This window comes from Arvicola amphibius, chromosome 9 (assembly GCF_903992535.2).
Source record: "Arvicola amphibius chromosome 9, mArvAmp1.2, whole genome shotgun sequence".
NCBI lineage: Eukaryota > Metazoa > Chordata > Mammalia > Rodentia > Cricetidae > Arvicola > Arvicola amphibius.
Genome location: NC_052055.2, coordinates 53,944,290 through 53,968,937, shown reverse-complemented (window position 1 = coordinate 53,968,937; position 24,648 = coordinate 53,944,290). Strand labels below are relative to the sequence as shown.

The window sequence follows — 24,648 nt, the reverse complement described above, 5'->3', positions numbered from 1 at the left end:
AATTTATATATCCATATGATATATTCTCACATATATAAATTTATTGAGAGAAAAGGATGAAAGAAAAACAGGAAAGAGTCATTGAGGAAAACAGGCATAACCAGGTGAAGATGTTAGCATCAAAAATAGGCGTGGGGGCCGAGAGATGGCTTATTCAGAAAACTTCCAGTCCTGCAAGCACAAAGACCTGAGTTCGGATCCCCAGCGCCCGTAAGAGGCCAGGCATATGTGGGACATCTGTAACCACAGTGCTGGGAGCCTGGAACGATAGCAAGGCAAATCCCTGAACTCATCAGCCGGTTGGCCTAGCTTATCAGTGAGCTCCAGGTTCAGTGAGAGCCCTTGTCTAAAAATATATATGTACATAGGGTAGAGAGATAAAGGCAGGTCTCCAACCTCTGGCCTCTACAAGTAGCCACACCCACACGTATCTGTGCACAAAGCCACATGAACAAATACACACACATCACACATGTGCCCAACCCCACAGGTTCATGCAAGGAAAACATGAGAGGTGACAGTAGACCCATGCACTTATATTGCATTGCATTATAGAAATATAAAATGTGATTGTGACTATTCAAGTAATATATATACATTTTATATATATATACATTATATATATATATATATATCATGCATTATTTGCATATGTCCTTTGGCAGGCAGGAGACACGGGCTGAAGCAGTGCCCCTCAAGCCCCTCAAAAGTTCCCATCTCCTCTGAGCAAGAAGATCTACTGTGAAGGAGAAACACAGGTGTCAACTGAGGAAGGCCGAGTCTCAGTTTCAGTGATTGACAGGAGAGGGTCAGCTGACCAGGTATCCTAGCTTCTTTCTGTCTTTTTATTTTTTCCTGAGTTCTGCAAATACTTGAGTCTGAGGGTTTTGTGTGTGTGGTTTTTTTTTTTTTTTTTTGCCTCCTGTCCCTAAAATAATGATTCCCAAATATCAGTGCAAGGACTGTGTAAATAACAACTACCTGCTGGACTACCAGAATAATCTGTACACCTTGCAGAGGAGATTCTGGGCTTGCAACTGGGGAGGGGTGATCAGCCTGTGGGATCTGCCTGAGGGAGGCCATCCCCAGTCCTTAATCCGTGGGGTCAAGATGTCGCAGTCCCATTTTCTCCTCCGTCACTGTACTGACCACAGTGGAGTATGCTGGGTTAATGATCAAACTCTCCAGTCAAAACCACAGTGACAGGCAATGCTCACTATCTTCTGTCCCAGCTGAGAAAAGCAACTTGGAGAAAAGAATATACAGATGGAACTATTATCTCCACATGCATAGCTTTAGCGGGAAGGACACGGTTTCTGGCAGGTGCTCCCAGGAGGCCTTTCCCTTCCAGGGGACACAGAGGGGAAACCACCTCTTTGCTCCTAGCTTTCCTATCTTCTCACTAGGGAGAACACAAATGCAATGTACTCTGGTACTGTCTGGCCACCGACCAAAAATGCCCACAGGGGGAAAAACTTCAGAATATTTAACCTCTTACAAGCTTCTTGTTCGTGAAACATAGGTTGCCATTTTAGTTAAAACTTCAAGGGTTTTTGGAATTGCTGAGTTGACTAACACAAGGAAAACTAAGTTCCACATTTCTTCTGTCGACTACAGCATCTCCACTCCCTACGCCAGTGCTCAGCTACACATCGTCTTAATTCTTTAGATGCAAGAAGCCTATGAGTAAAAGGAGACTTGAAACCATCTGCTTCGGGTCCTTGGTCTTAAGGACAGGACGGGAGGCCAGGGGAGAGCGTTCATGGTTATAGAGGTGTGGCTAATCTAGGAACAGACCACAAGTCTCTTCCTTTCCCTGTCCTCCCGCCTCAACAGAAGTAACCCTGCATGAACTGGAGAGTCAGAGCCTGCACAGAAACATGCGATTCAATGCCTGATAAACAGCAATCAAAGGATGTATCAGTGAGAATCCTGACCTACCAGGACAGAAACCAACAAGGGCACAGGACAGCAAATGCCTACTTGAAAGACAGAGAAAGCCCCAGGCCAGTAGCAACTGGCGCAGGCACTGGAGAAGCTCTATCCTAAAGGAGGAAGGGCCAGAGGCAACTTCATCTCAACCACACAGGTTCTTCTAGAAGAGGAGGCAAAGGTGAGGCAGGATGGCTGAGTCAAATTTCATTAAAAATCAGTTACCCCCCCCCCATCTTCCATGGTGGTAGTGATTGTGTGGGGGTGGGACAGGAAGCCTCCACCCCAGCTCCAGCAAACACTAGGATCGTTTCTTCAGCAAGGACCCATGGATTGTTTCTAAGTTCAACTCAGAATGGAGATCCACACAGAGAAGAGAGTTTACAGAAGTTGAATGTCAATGTGGAGACCCCAAGACTTCCACCCACATCTCTATCACTGGTTCTATTTTCTCATAAAAAACTACCATCCTTGTGGGGGGTGGGGGCTGTCAGCGCTAGGAACTGAACATAGAGCTCTACACAAGTGCCCTGAGCCATGCTCACAACCCACCTCCACATCCTTTCTTTTTTTCTTTATAAAGGAAGGAAAAAATGTAAAGTTTACATTCTGGTTGAAGTATTTCATAAATAGCTGGAGTCAACAATAATAAACACCTAAAAATATCAATATCAAGGCTTCCTAAAATCAAACAGTCCAGCCAAGTCACTGTGGAGGAGCCTAGAATTGCAGGAGGAATTGGCAAAAATCCCCTAGATAAAAGAAGGGGGAGGGTGGAGGTGTGTGTGTGGGGGGGGGGGACACAACACCAGGACATCTTCAGACTCATCATCGGGGACGAACACACCTGTGAGAGAACAGAAGCCATTACCAAAAGACAAGCACCTGGAGGACAAAAACTATGGAACCTCAAATTGTGGTAAAATTAAAAATTCACCAGCAGGCTTGAGAGATACAATCAGGGAATGTTCATGAAGCTGACCTAGAAATCAAAGGGGAATTGTGCCAAGTGTGGGTATCAACATCAGAAGACTGGACCAGAAAAGCTAGAAAGGAAAAAAAAAATCCAAGCACATAGTACATTATTTTTCTAGAATTAAAGGCAATTTTGTTCCCAGAACTAAATTTTCTCCTTTAAAAGAAAGGGAAGGCATGCACACCTTTAATCCCAGCACTTGGGAGGCAGGGAGACCTCTGAGAGTTCGAGGCCAGCCTGGTCTACATCAGAGATTCTCAACCTAAGAGTTTAATCTCAGCACTTGGGAAGCAGAGAGACCTTTGAGAGTTCAAGGCCAGCCAGGTCTATATCAGTGGTTCTCACCTAAGGGTTGTGACCCCTTTGGGGGTCAAATAGCAGACATCCTGCATATCAGATATTTACATAATAATTCATAATAGTAGCAAAATTACAGATGAAGTAGAAACAAAAATAATGTTATGGTTAGGGGTCACCACAACACGAGTCACAGCATTAGGAAGGTTGAGAACCACTGTTGCACGGTGAGTTCCAGATCAGCCGAGGACATAAAAAAAAAAAATGAAGGAAAGAGAGGGGAGGGCTTCCAGAGCAAAAGGATCTGCAAATGACCCACACGTTAACCAAGGTTTCTAAATCAGGATTCAAAAAGAAATACCCACAAAATTCCACAGGGAAGGTTTTCATACATAAGATCCAATTTTGGAATCGGATGTATGCAACTTTCGAAGAAATAGCTCGAGAAACACGCAGGAAAGAAGAAGGTGCCAAAATTCTGAAAGCTGACAGCTTCCACACTTAGCTAAGCCATCACTTAAGATCCAGGGGGATGAGGTATTTGCAGACACGGGTCTCTCATCTCTGGAATCCCACTTCCTCTGTGAGGCACTGGAAATGGGTTCACAAATCAACCATAAAGACAACACACAGCAGGGCCCTTGTACAAGATAGAGCCTAAAGGAGAGGGTGGGATGGTGCTAAGTGGAAGCCATTCTCCGCCGAGAAAAACGGGTTTGGGGACCTGACAGATTCCCCGTTGGCTAGTTATACTGAAAGGAGATTTACAAGTGGTAAAGAATTTGAAGTTGAATTATTCATAACTATATCAAAAATTAATGATAAAAAAGTCGATATTGGTCACATAAACTAATCTTGAGAGGAAACATAAACCAAACTATATTAAATGGCTCATCTGTGGAGAAGATTCCACAGTTGCAATAAAGTTAACACTGAATATTGATCTTACCCAAATTACAGTACAATTACAATATGATTACAATTGGCAAAATGAGAAGAGAGAAACGAGGGGCAAGAAGATAAGAAAGCAAACACTGACACCAAAGGATAATGCCTAAAACTGAAAAACAGATAAAATACAATTTCAGCATATTGATGAGAAATATTTTACAGGGCAATGACTGTAAGAATCAGCCCAAGTTGAAAACTCTGGTCTCTAGGGAACAGCAAATAAGAGATAGAGCCACTTTCACAACAGATTAGGAATTATTTAATTTACTAATTATGCAAGCATACGGCTAACTCTGTAAATCTTTTTCAATTTTTTTTTCTGTTTCTTTCTCTCCTTAAAAGGGAAAGAGAGACCAAAGAGAAGGGTCAGCGTTAAGAGCATTTGCTTTTCTTGCAGAGGACCCAGTTATGGTTCCCAGCTCCTACATGGCGGCTCACATGGCCTCTGATTAATTAGAGGCTCACAGTGCCTCTAGTTCCAGTTCCAGGGAAATCCGATGCCTTCTGGCCATGGGTTCCTGCACACACGGTACATAAACTCATGCAGGGATACACACGTGCGCGCGCACACACACACACACACACACACACACACGAAATAATACACAAAAGTTTTTTTACAAAAAGGAAGAGGCAGGTATGCAGTTCAATAGTGGAGCTCTTTGTCAATCACGGAGACTAAAAGAAAATAAAAGAAAAAAAAGTCCATCTCAGGAGATCCAGGACCTACAATTGTGCATGTAAAGATGCACCAACGCACAAATCATAAAATGTTCTTTGGGGGGAGCTTGAATTCTGCAGCTGAAGCCTGGTGTTAGTACTTCTAGAATAACTTACACTGCTTAGTGACAGGAAGGAAGGAAATACACAGGCTGCTGCGGCAGATAATGCCACCGGCAACTATTCCGGGCTGGTGGTGAGAGGAGAGTCCTTGGGGGATGCTATCTGAGACCTGAAAGGATGTGACAAGAATTGGCTGCAAAAGGAAAGCTTTGGGGGAAAGGGGAAGAGTGATGGTGGGACAGCAGAAAGTGTTTCCGTGTACTTAAGACACCGCCTTGGTGTCAACCCGCAAGACTAAAAGAAATTAAAAGAGAGAGAGAGTGCATCCTCACGTCAGACATGTCATGATATCCAGCCAACATGACCCCAAAGGAAGGAGGAGATGAGAGGCTCAGTAACGAACAGAGGTAGAGGAAGAATCCAGATGGAGCCCAGTGAAACACACACTACAGGGCAAGCGATACCAGGGCCCCACAGCATCACGGTGCTCTCTGATACGAAGGTGGGAGTCACACATGAGAACACTGTTGAGGGCAGGAGGCAAGGACGACCGAAGTGGAGACAGAGGAGACAAACTCAAGATTGTTCTAGAATGAAAACTCAAGTCCTGGAGGAAATGAAGACAAACAAAGAGAAACCAAGACTTTCCCCGTACATGTGGACACATTTCAACTCTGGATATAGGGAGAGGGTAACACCATCCACAGATGGGGAAGGTAGCAGAAGAAGAGGCAGCATGGGCTATGTGAGGCATGAAGCAAATCTAGATTTCATCAGATAGAGAGCTTGAAACTCAAAATAGTTAAAAGGGTTGTAACTGAAATCCTTGGGGTACAGAAGTGTATGTGGAGAAACCTATACCGGGAAAACAAAAAGTCAACTTTCTGACATCCTACAGTCAAGGAAACGCTAACAAAGAACCAAAGAATATAGGAGCTGGGAAGACAAACCGGGAAGTAGTTCCCAGAAGGAAGTGAGCTGCGTGCAGAACTCTGATGAAGTAGCCCCCAGCGCAAGGGAAACAGAGCATTTTTGGAAGGTGACACACCAGATAAGCCTGAACTCCTCACAAATACACGCTGTGGCTGACTACGCAGGAACGGGCTCCATCCTGGCATTCCTCACCTAGCTGTGTGTTCAGATGACAGAAGGGGCCAGAATAGTGATCCTCAGCTTGATTAGAATAAACATGTCTCATCCACCAAGCTTAGCCAGAGATCTCCAGGAAGCAACCAGGAAACCCTGTGACCCACCTGTGAACCATAAAGAGTTGATGGACAAGCTTCCCAAACAGGAAGTGGACAATGTCCCAGCAGAGAAAACAAGATTTGAGAGCATAGGACAGAACCATTTTATAGGGCTACTATATTTTTCTAACTCAGGGCCCATGGGAAGAAAATAGTGCAATGAAGCTATAATGTCTCATTTGACTGATGCAGAAACTAAGGCAGAGGGATTTTTTTTCCACAATCATGTAGGTAGCACTCCATGAAGGCCGGATTCTCAAATCCAGGATCTCAGTGATGAAGCCCAAACCACAAATCACTGGGCTCATCTGCTTCTTCCAAATCAAATGTATCTGAGACTCAGATCGCAGATTTCTAAGGCTATGACTTTAGACCACAGGCGGCCGTTAGCTCTACCCTCTCAGGATGATGTAATTTGCAGGGTGAACACTCTCACATAAGTGCTTTGCTGTGTACTCACACTGTGTGTACATCACCTCGGTTGGGTTCACTACCACTCACCGCACCACGCTGCTGCACACCTGGTCCTTAGAACGCACTCACCTTGAACTTACAGTGCCGCTAGATCAGCACCTGTTCATGCTCCTCTTCCAGGCCTGGACGACCGGCAACCACTGCTCAGCTCTCGGCTTCTATAAGTTTGACTTTTTCAGATTCCACAAATGAACAGTAATTTTTTTTTTGCCATATTTTAACTGACACAATGTCCTCTAGACTCTTGTATGGTATCACAAATGGCACAATTCCTTCTTTTTATGGCTAAATAATACTTGTAGGTGTGTACATATGTACACACACACACATCCCATAATTTCTTTATCAATTTATCATCAATAGACATGTATTTCCATACTTGAGCTATTGCAAATAATGTTAAAGGCCACAGAGACACAGACATTGGGTTTCATCTCCTCCGGGCACATGGTAGAACCAGAACTGTCTGGCAGTTCTGTTTCATGAACCACCACGCTGTTTTTCACGGCAGCTCAACAATTCACACGCCCGTTGAGATGGACCCTGCTTCCCTTTTCTCCCCACTTCACAAACAATGTCATCTCATCAACTTATCAGTGCTTAAGAGAAAATCCAAGATGCTAGCGCAGTGGTTCTCAACCTTCCTAATGCAGTTCATGCTGTGGTGACCCACCCCACCATAAAATTATTTCATTGTTATTTCATAACTGTAATTTTTCCGCTGTTATGAATTATAGTGGAAACGTCTGTGTTTTCCGATGGTCTTTAGGTGGCCCCTGTGACAGGGCCATTTGACCCCTCAAAGGGGCCGCGACCCACAGGTTGAGAAACACTGAGCAAAGCATGTGTTCTTCCACCAGGATAGGAAATGTTCTCCGTTAATAAGCAGTCTTACTTGGAGACCTCAACACCGGACCAAAGACACAGGACTTTGAAATCAGAAAGACTTGAGTATAAATTCCAGCTCTTTTTGGGGGGAGGCGGGCAGTGTGTTTACTTGTAAAACCTGAGCCCCAAATTGCAGCTCAGTTACAGAAGGTCAACAGTGTGACTTAGATGGGAACATTGTGTCTTATGGGTTTAATACATTAGTTTCTCTCTTCCTTTTTATTTCTAGAAAATACAGCCAGGCCTCTGAAGTTTGGATAGCAATGGTTACTCGTTGCTAGGCTTTTACTGGTCTGTTGAATTCTTCATTCAAAACGTAAAACAAAATAAAACAAACAAACAATAAAAACGCAACTTGGCAGAAATTGTTCTCGATATTTTTGTTTTTGTTTTGTTTTCTGGTTTTTCGAGACAGGGTTTCTCTATGTATCTCTGGCTGTCCTGGAGAGATTTGTTTTAAAAAAAAAAAAAAAAAAACGCATTTTTTACAATATAGTAAAATTACTCAATATAAAAATGTTTTACAGTTTGGAACTAGGTGTAGTGGCCCACACTTGTGATCCAGTCCTAAGGAAGGGGAGACAGGAAAATCAGGAGTTTAGGGGACGTCTTTGAGATCTGGCAAGTTCAGGGACTGCAACAGGAGAAGCTGTCTCAGAAAACAGGCGAACTGAAACGGTTTGCATTTATCTCCAAGTAAATCTGTTTTCTTTCCGCTAACACTTTCAGGAGTGTTTGTTTTGGAAGCATTTCCCTGGCGTGTGGCAGGTTCACTTCCACACACCCGGTTGTGTTGTGACAGTCCCTGCTAACAATGAGCCTGTGACACGTCTTATGCAGATTTCAAAGGAGGTCCATGCACTTTGGCCACCGTGCCTCAACACCACAGCATCCTAGGATCTACCCACACCACTGCCCAGTCTGCAGTCCCGGTTCCAAGAAGGTTTCACCCATGACAATCTTTCCATGGGTCGCATTTACAATGAGCACCACAACCACCTAAAGGCTACAGAGCCACAACCAGGAAACATGGGCACACCAAGCTGGCAGAGATTTCCCAGGAAAAATCACGATTCTAAATATCTAGAATGACAGAGGAAAATGCATTGCTTCCGTCATTTAAGAAAACTGGCGTATTCGAAGCCAAGGAATTTAACTCAGCTATTTGGCTTGTGGCCTCTCAGAGTTACATGTTCAGCATGAACACAAAGATGATTTAAAGCACATTTCCATGAAATTCTATTTTCATCAGATCACTTTTGATCTGCCGAGGGGGGTCACAGGCTCCATTTCATCACGACGTCAGCACCCTGACGGCAGCATGCTAGTCAAGGTACCCTGGTCCACATGCCAGGACACCAACATCTTGTTCTCGTTATACTGCCATTAACACTGTCTTTCCAAATATCTCCTCCCACCACAGGATCATGACCCATAATGCAGCAGGCCACAGCAGAAAGCAAACTTAGTTGACAGAGTTAGTACACAGAATCTGATTATTTTTAGCAACGCATGCGGGCTGACGGATTAACCGAAAGTGAGGGAACTGCAGTTCAACAAATGGTACCTAAACACCTAATGCATCAGGTTACACAGTGAACAAGAACGTTAGGGGCTGCTCTCCAGAACCGACCGCGCGCGCGAGTGAGGGGAATCCTAAGGAAAAGTGCCGTTCAAACACAACCCAGGGGATCTTACCCAGATCGGATGGTAGGAGAGAATGAGGAGCCAGAAAAGGCCTCCTGGAGTCAGGAACATCACCTGAAGGATGAGGAGGTATCAATAAATACAATAAACAAACATATGGGCTGGCGTTGGCCAGAAGAGGCATCAGACCTGAGTCCCAGGCCTGCTCTGTAGCCAAGGGCTGACCTTGACCAAGTCACTCCGCTTTCCCGGATCTCGCTTTTCCTTATGTTAGGACATGGTTAGGTCAGTTAGTCAGTTGGCCAGCCTCTTGCTGCACATCAGAATTGCCCAGAGCCTTTCAGAAACCCTGTTCCCTCCAGAAATGTGGTCTTATTGGGTGGTCATCAGGGTTTCCTCAAAACCTCCAGGAGCCGCCAGTGTGTGGTCAGGGCTGAGATTTATCTCACAAAGTGACCGCTCAAATCCCTGGCCTCTTAACCTGAAGACATGCTTCATAAAACCCCAGTGGAGACCACTTCCTAGATAATTAAACCAGCACCTTGGTGTTGGGATCAGGTCCCAGACATCTGAAAATTACCAATCTGGTGCCAAGCTGTACCCAAGGTTGACACCCACTGGTCCAGACCTGTGCTTTAGGTTCCTATACGGGCAATGATAGATGGGAGGAGGAAGGAAGAGAAGCTGGGAAGTCTCTCCCTCCCTCATTATCCTGTTAAATTAAAAAGAAAACTGAACGCCAGAGACCACCAGTGAGTTTGAAATGGGTTTGCACAGGGTAGCTGATTTCAGGTATGTCTCCTTCATGTCGGTGTTCTAAACAGAAAATCCAATGGCATGCTTCTCTAACGATGACTCCACGGTGTGTGCTCTGCAATCCTTGGGTAGAATTTGATTTGCATGATTGCCTGTAACATGAGCATTGCATTCCACGCTCCTGAGGTTACTTAGATATCTACTTATTAGGCACTGGTGAACCAAACAAACAGTAATTAGAAACCGCGCCGACAACCCTATAAATCTGTTGCTGAATTACACATTTCCCGTGCCCAGGCCCATACGTACACGTCCACAGCACCTGGGACATGAATCTGGGCCTCAGAAACACTAACACCATCAGGGAGACACCAGTCTCCCGGGGACTGCGAAGGGAGCCAAAGCCTGCTTTGGAAGAGAGCTGTTCTCTTCTAGTGCTTCTCCCAGCCGGGTGAATATGACACTGGTCACGTGGGTTTTAGAAGTCCCGGGTGAAAATGAACTCTCCAGGAGCCAGGAGATGAGCAACACCTCTAAGAGCCGGCTTCATTTCCAGAAACATAAAGAACTTCTGCACCTTGGCGCAGCTTATAAAATAACAGCAGGCGACACCTATGGCTAAGAGAGGAGCGTGGGAAACCCTGCACCAAGCAGAGCACTGCTCCACCCTCAGCATCCAGGTCGCCATTGGTCTGCTAACCTCAGGAGCTGTTGGCCGTCCCGGCCTGCTCAGAGATCTTGGTGAGGGCTAAGACTGCATACATTCCATCAGAAAGCTGGCTCCTTGCCACCTTGCCAGAGGCTGGGGGCAGGCAGAAAGGAGTCAGAGGCAACAGTCATTCTCCTAGGAATGGCTGTTCGACTTAACTGCAAGTGGGCACTCCCGCTAGTGACTCAGACAGACCCCTCTTCCTGGGCAGGGCTGAGGGTTGAGATGACCTCAGTGGCCAAGGAAAAATCCCTCCCTGCACAGCATGGCCTCTCCTAAGAGGCTGAAAAGCTCACACAGCCCTAACCAACAATAAACAGGAAGCTGAGAAACAGAGACCGTTTTTCACCCAAAGTAGAGGCCGACTCACTTTATTAAGTGGGTCTTTCCATCTTAGGCTTTAAAGGGAATACAGTTCTCCTCTTTGGCAGTTAGGAGTGGGCGTGGCCCTGGAAACAGCCTGAATGGCCGCTGATAGCTGACCAAAGTGAAACCACACACACACACAGAGACACAGACACACAGACACACACACACAAAGACACACACACACAGACACACACACAGACACACACGCACGCACGCACGCACGCACGCACACACAGAATGAATTGCTACATACCATTTCAGGCCAGTCAGTGCATGGATGTCTCCCCATGACACATTAACACATGGGAAAAACTGCACTCAGCCTCAAAAAAAAAAAAAAAAAGCGCAAATGTCAGCAGTCACTTGTCAGGCAAAGGCTAGGAGAGAGAACGGAGTTTTCCCTTACTATCCTCCAAAGCAGGTTTACACAGCTTTTCGTCTCCTTGTCCCCCCTCCCTGCTTAATAACAGACAGTAACGTGGCACAGAGCTAATCTTGGTTTCTTCTTTATACTCTTCTCCCCATAGGAAAAGAAAACAATGCTGTTTTAAATCAATGTTAAGGGAACTGTGACTCCTCAGAATCACCACCACCACCACCACCACCCCGTCCAAGTCCTAACACTTGGCTCCTTCAGAGGGCACCACTTGGAGCTGCAGTCTTTAAGGAAATGATTATGCTAACTAACATGAGGCTACTAGGGCGGAGCCTAATCAGACTGGTGTGCTGAAAGAAGAATTCTTTCTGGAAAAGATACCAGGTGTGTGTGGCCCCACAGAGAAAAACCATACGGGGACACAGGGGCGGGGACAGCTGTGTGCAAGCAGGGAGGCTGACCTCAGGAGACCAGGAAGGCTGACACCTTGACCTAGGCCTTCCAGAACTGTGAGGAAATAAGCTTCCGTTGTTTAATGACCTGTTCTGTGATGCTCTTACGGCTACCCTAGCAAACAAAGACTGCTGAAGGAAAAGCAGGCGCAACTGAAGAGCATGCAGAGCTGAATCCCCGAGACTCTTGAGCGGCTGCTTGGACTCTCTTGGAACATGTGAGCAAACTGACACTGTCAAACTCAGAATGCCCAAAATTAATGTTAAGTTGTTTTTACACAAAAGTAACTGCATAGGCTGATGCCAGTGAGTTTTAAACAACTGGATTTAGTGGTTCCCGCGTTATACTCAGGAAAGCCATCTTCATAAGGAAAACGCCAATGCTTTTTAATTACGGATGGAATTGCTAGCATAAAAAAAAACTGACAAGAAAAAGAGGAATCACTCCTTCCACTCTTAAATGAAAGGCCTTGATAACACAGCGAAATGTTTTACAATCTGAATCACCGGAAATTGTCTAGATTTAACCCTGGGATTTTCCCAGCTGTACAACAATTGATTCAGGGCTCAAAGCCTCAGACCAAATGCCAGGCCCTTTCTCGTCTCTAATTCCTATTCTCACAGCCCCTGGTCCTGTGGATGGTGTCCTTCTGCCGAAGTACAGATGACAATGACGGCACCCTAGCTCACTTAACAAGGCTAACATCCCGTGCGTATGACATTGGAGATACCGCTAAGGGCCTTGTTACGCATTGGGCAAGCCATGACCTACATTCCACACTTTTCCCCTGTAAATCTGACCTTAAGTGGAAGATTAATTGTATGTTTTAAAAACATGTACACTAACATAAATATGCAAGTGTTTGGAGGTATATCTTAACAACTAAACATCAACTCTCAGCCATTACCAAATGAATATATCAAAAGCCTATAGAATATCCCTGCTCCTTAAAGTAAGACTTTATCTTAAAAAAAAAAAAAAAAAAAAAAAAAAAAAAAAAAAACTGTTCTGTTCAATCCTGGAGAGGCCCCTGCATTTACTGTATCACCAAAGTGTGATCTACTTCTCAAAACCCAACGTGATTTAATGAGCCTCGGTAAGATGTGCTGGATTACTTTCCCAGACAACAGAAACTTTCCAATAGAAGAAGAGATGCAGAGAACACTCTGCAAGAACTTGTGGGCGGGGGCGGGGGGGACACCAGAGCATGAGAAATACACTCACCAGCGTGACTCATGCCTGTTCTAGATACCAGTCAGTACAGATACATCTTTAACAAGGAACGTGAATACCACCATAGAAAGAAACAGGAGAGGACACCTAGAGTCCCAGCGATTGGAACGCAGAGGCGGGGGGAGGGCAGCAACTTACACAGTGGAACACTGATGAAAGAAACAAAAAAGGGGTAAAAATGACAAGAATTCCTTTAGGGAGAAAACAAAGGCTAAATATGAAATATGGCCAAAGATTTGCATGAATAAACATTTTGCAATTATTTATGTAAGCAAAGAACTGATGCATGAGATTTGCGACAATCAAGGAATGATCTCACAAATGAAACCTCAAGTCAAATTCCCCTCATTTACATGACCCCACGAACCCTGCACTGGAACCGCTACAGGCATCAAACTGGCCATTCCCTCCTGATTCTAAGGTACTATAGAACAAACACCATATTTTTAATATTATTAAGTTTTACTTTTACGTTATGGATGCTTTACCTACATGTCTATCTGTGCATGCCAGGGGTCCAAAGAAGCCAGAAGAGGTCATCAGATCCCTTGGAACTGGAATAATAGACAGTTGTGAGCCTCCATGTGGGTGCTTGGAACAGACCCTAACTCCTCTACAAGAACACCCAGTGCCCTTAACTGCCAAGTCACGCCCCATCCCCCGCAGATACCATATTTTGTTCATTACCTTAGCCATAAACTATGACAGTGAGCACAAAATAAGTATCCGCTATGTGTTTACAGGTAAATAGGATATAGTAAATCATATGTGACATTCATTACTCAGCTGTTTAGTGTGGTTTGTGAGATATTCTTTTACAGATGTAGACTACAGATAATGAGAAGTTCCAGAAATGAATAACAGTGATGGTTGCCAAACTGAATATGATTTAGTGGCACGGAAATTAGAAAATGGTTAAAATGATAAATGTTATATACATATTATCACAATGAAAAGAATAAAATAAGCGGAAGGAATACTTATAGAGCAGGGGCGGAAAGAGCAGGTGAGAACCGCATAAAGCCGCAAACGCCCTCCGAGGGCGGGAAGGCAGCCTGCTGAATCACATCTGGTGCTGCTCTTCAGGGTGTAACACTAAGGGGTAGGAAATGTTTGTTAATGTCTGATTTTTGCAGCTTCCCATAACTTCCAATTTTTCTCTAACTGCTCACATATTCAGCACTTGCAGATAAAAAAGGGTGTGGTACAGCTGAGGTGGGAGATATGAAGGTTTATCATCAGCCGGTTAAATCCGGATCAAAGTCGATTCAGCTTGCTGCCACCCTAATGGACTCAACACTGCCTCTCACTTTTTTTTTTCATGATGTTTGTCTTCCCCATGAAAGTTCAACTCAAGCCATGTTAATCAAGACTTTTATCTTTATTATAACGAAATACTTTCCTTCCCTTTTTTCTCTAAGCAAGCACTTCAGACCTGTTATACCACTGAGCGTGTCTCAGTCGGGCAAACAGTCTCAACGGATAGGTTTGTGCTGGACATTCATGAGCAGTTGCTCTCAGGAGACAATATATGTCTTCCGGAACCTGGGACAAGATGTAGAGATGACCTGAGGGAACACTGGAGTCACCATAGTTGTGGATGAACTAGAAGCAAGACGTTTATAGTCACACAAACTCAGGCAGATGTTAGACAGAAAGAACTACCATTCATCACAAATGCTGTTTGTCTTACTAACCCCCCAAAATGGACACAATAACGCTTCCCTCCTGGAAAGTTCTGAGCCTGTTCTTAAGAGGTGTTCAAGCCATATCATCAGCTTCCTTCTATTTCCTGTTCAAATGGAGTGTTTAATCCCACGAAGCAGCAGTGAAATGCTGTAGGTATTAGCATTGACAGTCACTAGGAGAGAAGCGCAGGAAAACCTTCTACAGACTTCCTCACCGATCCCAGTGAAGACAGTGTAATAAAGTTCACGAAAATTCTCCTATTCTTTGTTCCTCAATAATAGAAAAACATTCATCACTACGGGTCGGTGACCTCATATGCCAGAAAAACCACCAAGACGCTTGCATTTCCTTTTTTGACAATCCTGTTTTGGAATCTTGCATTCCTTTAACAGTCATGGATCCTCAGAGCCCTCTGAAAGGTCCCTCCATGCGCTGTTGTTATCCTAGCAGGGCTGAACGCAGTGCTCAGTTAGATCCCTCCCGAGCTTTGAAAAACACAAACCACAACATTACACTTCTGACAGCTACCGGACAAAGGTGCTCCCAGAAAGTCCAGAGGGCCAGTGGGACCAACAAGGCCCTCCGCGTCATACCATGACCTTTGTTGAACAAAGGACTTGAAATTGCCCACAGTGTTTAGCAAGCAGATAGCATCAGAAGTTGCCGCAGATCATCACTGAACCAAACCACTCCCTGTGGAAAGGCAGGTCCTATCTTTGCTAAGATCAGCCTCCCTCCTACAAAAGCCCTCTTTGCCTTATTAAGCCAAGAATAGCAGAGACTCTCCAGCTGTCGGGAGCTTCCTTTGTGTTCAACAAACAACTCAAACTGAACTCGTTACCTTCAGGTTGGAAAGCCAAATTCACTCTTTCAAAAACACGTACATCGGCAATAAGCCACTCTGGCCTGATAAAAGAGAAACACAAACAACATTGCCTAGGTCCATCGAGTTCTAGAACAAAGGTATGCAGAGGGCCATTATGTCTAGACGGAGTGGGGAATCTGCCTGGGCAGGATCCTAAGGGCTGGGAGTTCAATCTCTCTCTATGGGCTGCAGGGGATGAAGAAGCAGACCTACGCTGTCCCTGGGAGGTTCCTGCTCCTTTAGTCTGCCACGCTAGAAAACAGACACCACTGAACCATGCTTGTGCCTGCTTGCCTGCTCTCTTCACAGAGGCACCTTAGAATAAAACAAGGGGCACTCCCTTTCTCTCTCCAGTCTTTCAAACCCATGTTTCCTTCCCCTAGAGAGCTAGCTATAGGGAAAGATGGCTTAGTTGGAGCAAACGAGGCAGAAACCAGCCTGCTTTAAGGATCTGGAAAAAGTATCTGAAGTCAGCATCCAGAGTAAGCTGTAGCCAGTCGCTGTAGGTTCTAGCAATATACCCTCCTATCATTTCTATGCTATGACCCTCTATCACCCATTTCTAGCGGGGGAGTGTGTGTGTGTGTGTGTGTGTGTGTGTGTGTGTGTGTGTGTGGTGCTTTTCACACATGATACTTTAACAGAATCTGGTAGAATCCAAAAACCCTTCCCCTGGAAAACTTCTCAAAAGTAGACATACATGGAGAGTATTACATAGACTCTGTGGGAATTCCCAACTCCTAAGCCCACTATATACACCAGGAGAAGGGATACTATGCAGTCTAAACATTTCTGAATGTCTGCCACATGCCAAGCACTAAGAAGAACCCATCTCAAACCCAGTCCCTCACCATTCTGAATTCCGGCCCATTCTCCTATGACCTCCCTTTGCTCCATGCAAAACTCCCGCTGGGAACACCTCCTTGGCTCTGTGTTATCAATTCAGGGAACAACTTGTCAGGACTTTAAATATCATCTCTTGAATAGGAATATGAAACACTTACACCACCCCAACATTTTTCCCAAGAGCCACTCTTTCCGTCTCTCCCTCTGGAGGCCCTGCCCAGGAGATCCCTTAGCATGGATTGCCCTCCTGTTAGGACTGTCAGCAACAGGGAGGGCACGGCCAGCAACTAAACCAGGTTTGATTTCCAGCTTCTAGTAAAATCCCCACCCTGGAGGAGAGCATACCACGGGGGTACACAGACATAAATCAGGCGTCCTAATGCTCAACCCGACGGGATGAGTGAGGTCAAGACAAATCGTAAAGAGATGGTGGCAATAACCTGGACAACAGGGGTGAACAGCAAGGGTAGGCAGGAACCTGCACGAATGAGGAACACAGTACTCAAGAGTTAAGGATGACCACAAAGTCAGGCAGAAGGTTCGGGAGCTGAGGCGGCGGGTGAAGGCAAGAGGAGAATGGGTGGAAACATACCATACGGGAATGCGGCTTTATCCTCTGTTACTTATTTTTACTTGGTAAAGTAATAAATAACTGTTAGAGAAAACAGACAGGATAAACAAACAATCGTGACCTCACTGTACACAGATAAGCAGTATCACTGTCTCCCATCTTTATAAACGGGTGTGCCTGTGCACGTGACTCGTTGTGTTTCAACTGTACTAAAATGTCCATGTTTACTGTGTACCAGACCCTGTGTGACTATGAAATCATTCATCACTACTATCAATCATAATTATGGATGAGGGCACTGTCCAAGACCACACAGGTCACAGGCCGCTAGGGCGAATTCAATGAAAGTATTTTCATTTCTTTTCTCTTTTTTTTATTCTCACTTGGTTGATTTACAGGGACAAGATAAATTCATTTTTTTTCCCCGTTTTCTCGGAGAAGTTCCTCCGGGACCCCGATTAGCATGCTTATAATCCTGAGAAATGGACTCTTGCTTTCGTCATTTTCCCTTCATCATTTTCCCACGCAGGTCCTTTCACAGCCCCACCACAGGCCATGGCTTTCCTCCCTTACGGCATGGAGATCCTGGAGAACAGCACAGTCACACCCTGCTTTAGACAGATGCGTCCGTAAATGGGGAAGGGCGCAATTGGAATGAGTCGGCAAAATGAAACTCAAACCAAGATGTGGTCGCACGGCAGGCCTAGAAACAAGCGGTCACTGGGAAAGAGCAGAAGCCTGGCTCAGAACACAGAGACGGCGCATTTAAAGGATATGACGTTCCGTTGAGAACACAGAGAGGAAAAGGGTGGAAGGAGGGAGAGGAAATGGAACACTGTGGGTGGACAGTGGGTGCCATTCGAAGGGAGGGGAAAACCAGATGGGTCGTGATTCCCCGCGTGGCTGAGGAGAGGTGGAAATTAGCCCCACTGTGAGCAGTCAAATGTATTCCAGAAGTCCAGGATCTAGAAAGAAGCAATGGGGCCACAGAGAACAGGGAGGGGGTCGTGGTTTACCCTGGAGCAGGGACTCTAAAATGCCATGGGTGTAACTAGCATTGCCCCTGGAGACTGCAGAGAGAGAGAGAGAGAGAGAGAGAGAGAGAGAGAGAGAGAGAGAGAGAGAGAGAGAGAGAGAGAGAGAGAGAGAGAGCGCAAAAGGGGGCTCAAATTCACTTTCAATTAAATTGGAAGAACAGGGCCAAATGAGAGGGGAAAAGGAACCACAACCCATCTTGAGGTTCTTCAGCCCTTTGGCTTCCCAGGAAGATTCACTTTTTAAAATAATTTGGAGGTCAGTCAGCTAATTTTAAACAGTGAACTAAATCACATAAAGTTCACGACGGGGCAGGGATTTGCATCTCCAGGCTGCCTCGCAGAGCTTCATTCAGGAGCCATATGGAGGCAGCGATTAATATTCAGTAGGAAGGGAATTTATAATCAGGCGCCTGCCATTCAAATGTGAAATGTTTTCTGCTCAGTACCCCCAATAATATCTGAATATATCTCCAGTTTAAAATAACGCTTATGAATAATTTTATAAATGTCCTAGCAAGAATGATAATAGAACAATCTATTTTCACTGCTACATGAAACAAAAAGAGGAATGAATGATTCAGTTAAACAAAGAATTTAATATGCTCTATAATAAATATCAAACAGTCATTTCTTGGGCTATTTAAAGGGTGGCTGGGGTCAAAAGATGATTATAATAGCTAGCATTTGTGCCCACATTTATTTTCTCTCCGTTACTTACATTTACAGAAGAAACTTCCTTGATTCATAAATTTGTTTTACCACATTAGAATGCTGGAAATCAAATTTGTTTTTCTTGATTTATATACAGGCAGTAATAATAAGATTCGGTAATGATTAACTGCAGTCACAATCAAATAAATGGAAAGTGCAGCCTATCTACGGTACCAGTACAACAAAAGACAGACAGATATGAAAATAAATTACCCAAATGCCTTAGGCAAATGTGGTTTAGAATCTGAAATGACCACTGTGATGGAGTGTGTGTGTGTGTCTGTGTGTGTGGGGGGGGGGGGCACGCATGCGTGTGCATGCACGTGTCAGGCACATGATCCATTTTATGGCACCTTGATCATAAACAGACCTGTGATAACGTCAAGGGGACACACCCAGGGGCAGATGGAGTCATCTGGATCACACAATGCAATAACATACTATCCCAATCCCAATATGCCCTCAACAAACACTGCACCTGTTCTGGGTCCAGGCCACTTACTCCACTATGGTCTCTACTGATGAGGATTCTCAGTTTGCAATATATCTCTCTATGGTTTTGTGTTTTTGGAGATGCGGTTTCACTATATAACCCAGACTAGCCTCAAACTCTTGGCTTTCCTGCCACAGTCTTCCAGGGCTGGGTTTACAGGCACGCACCACCATCTGACTGGTTTCGCTGTTCTGTTTGGGATGGTTCTTCCCAAACTAAGAAGCCTATGATTCTACGGTAACGCCTTTACAGATAATAGCCAAGGAGCAGGGTCTGCGGCAGCCTCCTTCATCACAGTCCTGCTTTTCCTTAAGACAGACCAAGGCAGAGGACAAAGGCCACAGTGCAGAAGAGATTTTTCTAAATGGAAAGGGTAACCAGGGTTAAGGGTGACCGGCAGATTAAGCATGCAGGATTAGAATGAAAAAGGAAAGGAAGAAATGAGATTGCAGGCATAAACTACAGGAACAGGTACTCGTAAAATTGGGAATTCTCTAGTAAGCAGACATGCTGACATTCTGAGCATGTTAAATGGTGGCTTGATGGGATAGCATTCACTACTATAAGAGGTACTTAATATACGGAGACATTTTAAGTAAAAACCAGCTTATTCTCAAATATAAAAGAGAAGTAAAACGTTGTCAAATCTTGAACAGAGTTATCTTAAAAACACGATTGTTTCATGACTTGCCATTCAAAGGGAAGCACATAACAAAACGTCTCAACCAGGAACCTTTGGCATCCGTGTGCACTATGTACCATACAGGTTTCTACCTCTTCATTATCTAATCTAGTCTCAGGTTTCCCTTTGTAACTTGGGGGATTTTTCACAATTTATTTAATCATAGGTCTTCCAGTAGAAAGGTTAAATACTACAATCTCTACCAAAGTGCGACAGGCATCTGATAAACAGCAAAATTATCTGGATGTGGAATCAAACACCTCTAATCCTAGCACTTGGGAGGTGGCAGCAGGAGAGACCAGGAGTTCATGCCTAGATGGAACTATAGCAAATCCAAGGCTAGTCTGAAGTCCCCGCTCTTGGGACTCTGTCTCAGAAAATAAATAAATAAACAAAGAAGCAAATGACGAACAAAAATACCAGAATAATAATGCACTTAGGCTATTTTCTAAAATCAGACTTAAAATATGGGAATAAAAATGGGATCTAGGGCTGGAGCTATAGGCATTCAGTGAGTAGGAACTTTTGCCACCGTGTCTGATTGCCTGAATTTGCTCCCCAGGATCCACAGGGCAAAGGTTTTCCTCTGACCTCCACATGTGTGCACTGTTGCTAGCATGCATCCATGAAAAAACAAGGGGCAGGGGGAGAAAAAAGGAAAGAAAAGAGAAAGTAAATAAACAAATGCAATTTTTAAAGTGGGATATATATGTCCCCCCAATAGTTCTAACAAGCGTTGCTAGTGCCTACAAACCTTCAGCAAACCGCCCAGTCCCGCGCAGCCCATTCTGCTAAGAGAGATACAGCACAGTGGTGAGCGTCATGGATTCATAACCCAGAGGTCGTACATTTAACTGTCAGATCAGTCCCTTGTAAGCTATGTGATCTTGGCAAGTTACTAGATGTGTGCCTCGGCTTTTTACACTCACAGAAAGGAGATCACAGTGGTGCACACCCACCAGGATCCTTGTGAGGAACCATTGAGAAGTATACCCAGGAGAGAACCCAGCACCCGTCCATGCTATTAAGGACAGGCTTTCTGATACAGTCTTATAATCATCACTATGACTACTAGTCATTAAACAAAAGCCAACTCAGGTAGATCTGTGTACTCAAGTCTAATAATCAGCTGTTCATAAAATTCCGTATTTTAGTGTATACCATAATTAAAATCTAAGGCCCGAGTGTGCTCTTAGTGAAGTACAGAAGGCCATTATTCAAGGCTAGTGAAGGGGAGAGACAACTGGGCATGGGTCTCCCAACACAGGTTGATGACTAGTGGTCTCCACAGTTCTTAGCACACTGCAACAACACGTACAAACAAGGCCACAAGGAAATCCATCCACCAAGTTTCCCCGGAGATCATTTTGTGGGGGCCATATTAAAAACATCTAATTTCTTGTGATTACTGGCCTAGTCTCTGATCTTTGAGAGGACAGGAAAGATGGTCTTCACTGGGCCAAAGTCACAGATCTGAGCAGTCAAATATCACCTAGCAACCACAAGAGATACCCAACCATGGATGCTCAAGCTCCTGATAGGAAATCACATGGTGTTTGCATGTGACCTATCAAGCCTCCTCTACGCTGTAAATCATCTGCAGACCACTGACAGCCAATGCAAAGCACACGCTGTGTAAGCATCGACGGTGCTGTGTTGTTAGTGAATAACGATGGAGACAATCCTGTATGTCACAGCTCTTCCTAGTACTTGGATCTGCAGTTGGCTAAATGTAGGAATGGGGACCCTGTAGACAGAGAGGCATAACTATACTGCCTCCCCTGGCAATAACAGCCAACAACATCTCTATCCTCCGTTCACCCCACTTCTTGGCTACCTGGAGGAGGTATGCAGGACCATATTACAGATTCAGAATCTCCCAAAAACCTTCCCCTCCCGGCCCTTCAAGTTATATAGCTCAACAGTTTTTCGTTATTGCCTTCTTCCTTTCTATCCAGCATCCATCCATCAAGCCTCTCCTTCTTAGATTGCAGAACCTTTTGGAAGAGCTTTGCAAACCCAAAGCATAAATCAAATCTCCCCAGACTCTTTACAGGCGTTATCAACATACAGTTATGAAATCAGCAAGCTGGGAGGACTCTTGGCTATCTAATCTAATCCAAATCTTGCTGTTTACTGACAAGGGAGCTAGGATATTGGTGATTACCCATAATAAGAGCAATAACTGACTCACAGTAACCTAACATGTTTATATAGCTTGGGCGAAGCATTGTAATTATGTATCATCCTCCTTTGAGACCATAAGTCCTTGTTGAATGAGGTTATTCACTTAAATTCAGGTTCTTAATGATGTCTTGTACCTTCTAACTTCTGTAGATATAAGGCTAATACTTAGAATTTTTAATCATTTGTCCCTCTTCCTCGAATACCAATTTTACATTGCTGTTATTAATGGCACCAGCATGTCATTCTCAAATTATTTCAAACAAGGTATAATTTTGTATGTTTAGGATTTCTGGATTTTATTTCCTCTGCCTACGATGGGATTAATGGCCAGGACTTGGAGGGATTTGGAAAATCAAAGTTTAGACTCCTGTTGACTTCAAATGAGAAAACCTAGCAGGAAGCTGTATGATGAAGAAAATCATTAAAACTACATTTATTTTCCCAAGATGGTATATTCTTCTCAAAAGACGTACCTTCCCTCTGCTAGAAATATTCCGACATTATATGGGTAACAAGCTAAGTTAAATGTAAATTTACACCAGGACTGATTATGTATGCCTGCAATTCCAGCATGCAGTAGGCTGGAAAAAGAGAATTGGGAGTCGGGGACCAACTTTGGTTATATAGGAAAACTGACTCAAAAGAACAAACAAATAAAAAGAAAATTTTAAAACAAGCAAAAAAATCATCTTTTAATTCTGTGGCCTCAACGTCTATGTCTTATACTTAGATTCTATCAATGAAATCAGCCTAAAGAGCTGTGGGAGGAAGCAAGGTCACGAAGCTACTCAGGCTCTCTAGGCATGGGAGGATATCCACAGGAGTCAGACCCCACAGCTGTAAACAGAATATTCCCATGTAGAAGGCCAGGACCCATCCTGATTACTGGTGCCCTTGTTATGGGGACTGTAAAACAGTCTTTATTTTACTGAAAAACCAGATGCTGACTGACACTAGGCACTATCAAAAGCTCCTGTCTCTGAATAGTCTTATTCCATCCAGCGGCAATGTGATACGTGGGCAGCTTAGCAAAGGTGACACTGAACAGCCACACTGACAAACTGCTCCCTGCCCCTCAACCCCACATGCGAGGGTCTCAATGGACATCTCATGCTCAACAAAGCAGGTATTTCCCACAGAACAAGGATGGGTGTGCAGTCTGAAAATAAACAGATATGATAAGCCCTTATTAAAACAATGCTATATCACATTCTACATCCAGAATAAACAAGCAAACTTCAATGGGAATTTGTTCCTCAAGGAAACTGAGAAACAGAGACATCAACACCCAAAATGAGTGAGGAGCCATGCATGGCATGTTCCTACTGTGTGACGGTTTCCATAAATCCCAAAAGACGATTCAGTAAAGAGATAAAACCATAACCTGACCAGTTTGTTCCTCAGAGTCAGTATTTACTCATATAACTGTTTTAAAGTATGCTAGTAACTAAATCACCATATGCAAAATACAACATAAGAAAATAAAATACAAAACCTAAACATGTCTCCCACAGGCTCGTGTTTCGAAGCCTCTGTTGGGGAACATCAGGGTAGGATGATGGAAACAGGTTACTAAGATCAAGTAACTAATCCTTGACAGTCCCACCTCTGTTCCAACCAAGGTCTCTATTTCCTCGTCTGTGTCATGTGATCATTTGCCAGCAACTGTTCCTGTGGTCAAAGACAGAGCCACCTCTGTCTGCTACCACACCCTCACTTCCAGGAGAACTGAAATCTCTCTGAAACTGTGAGCCAAGAGAAACCTTCCAGCCCTTGGCCTCTCTGTCAGCAACCCCAAAACACCTCATATAATGCAAGCTTCCCACATCCATAATGTTAACTCTGAACCTCGAAAAAAATGTAAGAGCGATTTTGTTTCAAAGGAAGAATAAATTACCCCCCAAATTCCAATTGTTATGGGCCGTGGGCAATGAAACTCCTTCCCGGTGAGAAATGAGCGTCAAAGAGGAACACTGATACCCACCCAAACTTCAGCATGGACACTGCCTAAGAAGTAATGGCACTTCATCAAAAAATGGTGCTTTAAGGGGCTGGAGAGATGGCTCAGCGGTTAAGAGCATTGCCTGCTCTTCCAAAGGTCCTGAGTTCAATTCCCAGCAACCACATGGTGGCTCACAACCATCTCTAATGGGGTCTGGTGCCCTCTTCTGGCCTAGAGGCATACACACAAACAGAATATTGTATACATTATAAATAAATATTTTAAAAAAATGGTGCTTTAAGAAGTTCACTTAAACTCTGAAAAATATGATTAATCTTCAAAAATGTAGATTTTTGTACTGAGGGTTTTCTGGTCACTACTGAATTATCTGCATAAACAATTCCTTAAATCTTTTACACCGTCTCCTGTTATATCCAGGGTAAATATAGGTCTCCAGGAAAAATTAACTCAAAGCATTTCATTGAGCTTCAAAATTATGGAAACAGAAGTTGAAGATACAAACTTTAGTCTGCT

At 44.2% G+C, this 24,648-nt stretch overlaps 1 protein-coding gene across 3 annotated transcripts in view; it reads right to left on the bottom strand.

The window, feature by feature from the left end:
- Ano6 (anoctamin 6) overlaps positions 1-24,648 on the bottom strand; it is a 175,484-nt gene that overhangs the window by 128,133 nt on the left and 22,703 nt on the right. For 2 of the 3 annotated variants that reach the window (XM_038342219.2, XM_038342220.2), the window contains exon 2: positions 9,247-9,309. The exons of the other annotated variant lie outside the window; for it this stretch is intronic. In XM_038342219.2, coding sequence (XP_038198147.1) covers positions 9,247-9,309 — 63 coding nt within the window. The remainder of the gene's footprint in view (positions 1-9,246; positions 9,310-24,648) is intronic. 3 annotated transcript variants of the gene reach the window in all.